At 43.2% G+C, this 4182-nt stretch overlaps 1 protein-coding gene across 1 annotated transcript; it reads right to left on the reverse strand.

The window, feature by feature from the left end:
- Positions 1–290: 290 nt before the first annotated feature.
- On the reverse strand, positions 291–3068 carry LOC129716605 (sodium channel protein Nach-like). The gene is made up of 3 exons (XM_055666440.1): positions 2353–3068; positions 1791–2294; positions 291–1724 (listed from the first exon to the last, which is right to left on the reverse strand). The coding sequence occupies exons 1-3, from the start codon at positions 3066–3068 to the stop codon at positions 1115–1117; spliced, it is 1830 nt and encodes a 609-aa protein (XP_055522415.1). The 3' UTR covers positions 291–1114.
- Between the last annotated feature and the right edge of the window lie 1114 nt (positions 3069–4182).

Raw genomic sequence — 4182 nt, forward strand, 5'->3', positions numbered from 1 at the left:
GTTATGAACAACACACTTTCGTTGTACTGGTTCCGAAACAGTACAGAAATTGCTCTAGAAAGACGCAATATTGAAGTGGTTACGCACAGTCTAACTTTTGCGTGTGGAAGGGTGGACTAACGATTGGTTGCGCTGTAGCAATTTTTTCAAGACCGGCGTTAATTATCCTGTTAAGAGATTGTATGGGTATTCCAAACTGGCTGTACGTCGTACCTAGAACAAAAAGTTGGCCAAAATAAGAAAAGTTTTTTTAAGCTTTTTGATGCCGCTATATTTTTTTCTGCTGGTTAAATAAATGCTTTACGAAGTGCCATCACTCGATTAACTATAAACAGTATCTACATATGCTGAGAGTGTTGTAAACATTGACAAATTTTCAAGCTTTTTTTTGGAAATCGAAACATTAATACTAACAACTAGTGCCAGGCGTCAAAAAAAGACTATTGATCAATATTTTGCAGTATATGAGTTCTCTATGTTCAATTCTAGTAACAGTAACAGAGTTTCAGCTCAACAATGATTAAATGAAATTTTATTTCTTTCCGCTTCTCACTCGAATATTACCCAAAATATTGCTTAATAGCAGCGAAAATAATTTCGGCCAGGGGTGGCATTGTGCAGCTCGATTCAACGATTTTCGCTATTTTCGAGCACGTCACATACTGCCAGTTTTGCTCTAAGCTTAAAAGAAGCTGTCATTGTCATTTGTCCTTCGGCTCATCTAACCCGCAAAGTCGAAAAAATTACAAAAAACGAAACATAACGCTCGCCAGCGATCATTTAGTTTTGTTCGAGTTACTCGAAACGAAATGCGCAATGTCACCCTAGGTTTTCACTCGAGCTACTCATATGTGCGTTGTCGGGATAAAGTTGTATCGAGCAGTACTTTAGGACGGTTGGTAGAGGTCCAAGAACAGAGCTTTGAGGAACACTGGAAGTAGTATTGCTTTCCTTGGACTGTCGGTCGCGCTGTGTGAATGATTCTCCAGAAAGTAACCGGCTCAAAGAAACCATAGAAAAGTTTTCCATCGATTTCGAGTCTCAAACAAAAAAGCATTTTTATATCGCTGAGACTCTCTACGAACCCTGTGGAGTTCAGAACATCATTCCCGCCCTACGGCAGATATCCATTGTAGAACAGTCCTTCTTTGGTGCGGACCCAGTTCCTGTCGAGAGGCATGATGCGTTCGCTGTACGGAGCCACCTGAACAGGTCGAAAAATGTCCGCCCGTATTTGGGTACGCATTCGTTCGAACCGCTGTAAATGACGGGAACTGATGGCACCGGGAAGCAGCAAACCATTTCCGTCGGGGGCTCTCGCGGTTTGGAATTCTTGCCCAATTAGGCCAATCGTTGATACATGTTTGGTTCGTTTAATCGGCTCCATGCCCTGCTCGGGAGGAGGTGTCACTGGGACCACAGCTGTCCGGAAGTCCGGTTTGAGCCGCAGGTCATATCGAGGCATGGGGCGTTTCAGTTTTTCCTGTTCGATAGCGATCAATTCGTCCCGGTTTTTATACACCATACAACACGCCCGCATGGTGAAGTAATAGATTATTTCCACTCCGGAGAGAAGACTGAAACCGAGAAAAAGCCCTGCGATGCCTCCGAAGGAGACCAGCAGATCGACCCATCCGAAAAGAACCTCCCGCTTGTAGCGGATTATGGGCCATGTGAGATATTCGATGGTTACGACGGGTTCCTTGTTGACGTCGCTGTTCATCCTAGTGGATTTTCGGTACATGTTATTGGAAAACTGCGGATGTTACTAACTAAGAATTAATACTTACACCTTGGAGTACTTCTCAATATCGTAAACCGTATTGTGGCAACCAAGCTCACAATGGTGACACTCGGCAATGGACGAAATGTTTTCGATGTACCGCGCCATGCACTGGAACTGAGCGATCTCACAGAAGGGCAGTGACACCGGAGGGGCAAAAAACGGCGGAATGCAGCGACAAAACTTGAGAAACTTCCGGATGCGGCACTCCTTCATACAACCGGAAAAGGTGTACTCGTCTTGGTAGTAATGCAGCCGAACCTCATCCGGAAAAATGCACTTCCGCTGGCCAATCGACAGCTGCCGGGCATCCTCCGTGGTGTAGGTTTGCTTCATCGAGATGAGAAAATCAATAGCGAAGTTCTGGTCCCACTGAACCTGCGGCCGAAAATCACGGCCGGAGATTTCATTATGTGAATGGACGAACACAAGCGACTGCCGTAGAGGGGCAAACGTGAGGCCCCACTTTTTATCCGTTTCGTAGAGATAGTTGACCTCCGAGTTGCGTTCCCTGATAAGATAACATCGGAGATTGTGTAATCCTAAAAACGGTATTAAATTTTACTTACTCGATAAAAGATTGCGAAACAAAGCGCGAATTGAAGGAGTAACAAAAACCCCACTCCGAATAGACGGATTTGAAGTAGAAACAGCAGTCTATCGGTTCATCCTTGTACCGACAGTAACCGAATGTCGCATTACATTGGACGGCCGACTTGAAGGCCAGTTTGCGCAGGTCCTTACTGGCCAGTTGTTTGTTGTCCGTCAAATTTTCGTTCTGCGCAACAACTTCCGCGATTCTCTCATACGTTAGCTGAGTTAGGAGCCGCAGCAATGGTTCATACTGTTCCGAATTGTCTTCGTAGTTCGCGAGCGTTATAAAAGCCAACTCCTGAACACTCTTCTCATCGTACGGTTCGGTCGGACAAACCATAACGGTCGGGAAGATCACCTCCTGATTGTGGAAGTCCGTATCCAACCCCGTAATAGTGGGATTAGTTTGAAACTTTTCCCACAAACTGAAGATGATAATGATGGCGGCAACGGCGCCCGTCACCACAAAGCAGAACCACATAAACTTCTCCATAAATGGGCGACCCTCTTCTGCGATATAGCGCACCCCATGTAGGGTTGAGTTCTTGAAGAATTCCTTTGTCTGATAGAGGAGACTACTGCGTAGTAGGTGCCACATGCTGAATGGACCCTTAGATTTGCGTTCCTTCTTCACCTTCTTTGTCACGGTTTTCTTAGTACGCTTGTTTCGCGGCCTTGGCTTGGATTCCATGTCGTCTTTTGTTCAGGTGAGTTCAATTTGACTGCAAGGTTACTTATCGACTGGTTGGACTGGTAAAAAAAAAGACTTTTCAGCGAACGCATTGCTGTATTCCGGTTGCGTGACTAAGGTTGATTACCTCCAGGCCGAAAAGTGTAATACATATACGCTTATCGGTTGGTGGGATCTGCGATAGCGTGGTCGTTATGTAGACTAGCTGAGATTTCCTGTTTGGGAAGAGCTAAACGACAAGGGAGAGTATTGTGTTAATTAAGGTTATGAGTTTTTAAAGAAATGATATGCTACTATTACTCGGCCATTCGAAGTTTTGCCTTTGGTGTTCGCTAGATTCGGAAGAATGACATATTCTGTTTCAGTTTAGTTTGCTATCTCTACAAAAAAAACTTGTCTTCAGCTAATGGAAGTATGTTGAATATCAACCGCAGAAATGAAACATGGTTGTCTGTATCGTTGGACGTGTTCTTTGGCCCTTAATTAAAATGTTAGTTTGCTACTGAGTCGCACGTTGCACAGTGGTTTAAAAGTCGATTTTGACGCGCTAAATTGATAACTCCACGTACGTTTGATATACAATTATGACGCCTTCAGCAAAAATGGTGGGTAAGACCTCCTGCATCTTTTGGTGCTATGAGATTTGTGATTAATCTCCCCAAAAGTGAGATGAAAAATTTATTTTTTTGCTCCATCGAGAACAGAGTTGGTGTCTTCGGTAAAGTTATAGGTATAACCAATACGACCAACTTTGCTGAAGGCAAAAAATTCGTATCTGTTACTCAAATTGACTTAGAGAGTTTTTATTGAAAATAGACCTGTCAAAACACATTTTTCAATGAAACATATTTTTTTCTATTTTCTAGGCCTTCACTATGTTCTACAAAGTTGTTAGTAGCATAAATATACACAAATGTCTGGAAGGTACTATATTCGTAATGTTTGAAAAGCAATGAGTTATGGGCTATTTTTAATTTTTTTTTCGCCATATTTCAAATCACTGTATCTTTCTTAGGGGCAGGTAGATGCAGATTCGGTAGTTAGCATATGAAAGAAAAACAAAAGAACTTTCAAACGCTGGTGGTTTCGCTAGTCCACGACTTTCTGCTGATGA

Source organism: Wyeomyia smithii, chromosome 1 (genome assembly GCF_029784165.1).
Source record: "Wyeomyia smithii strain HCP4-BCI-WySm-NY-G18 chromosome 1, ASM2978416v1, whole genome shotgun sequence".
Classification (NCBI taxonomy): domain Eukaryota; kingdom Metazoa; phylum Arthropoda; class Insecta; order Diptera; family Culicidae; genus Wyeomyia; species Wyeomyia smithii.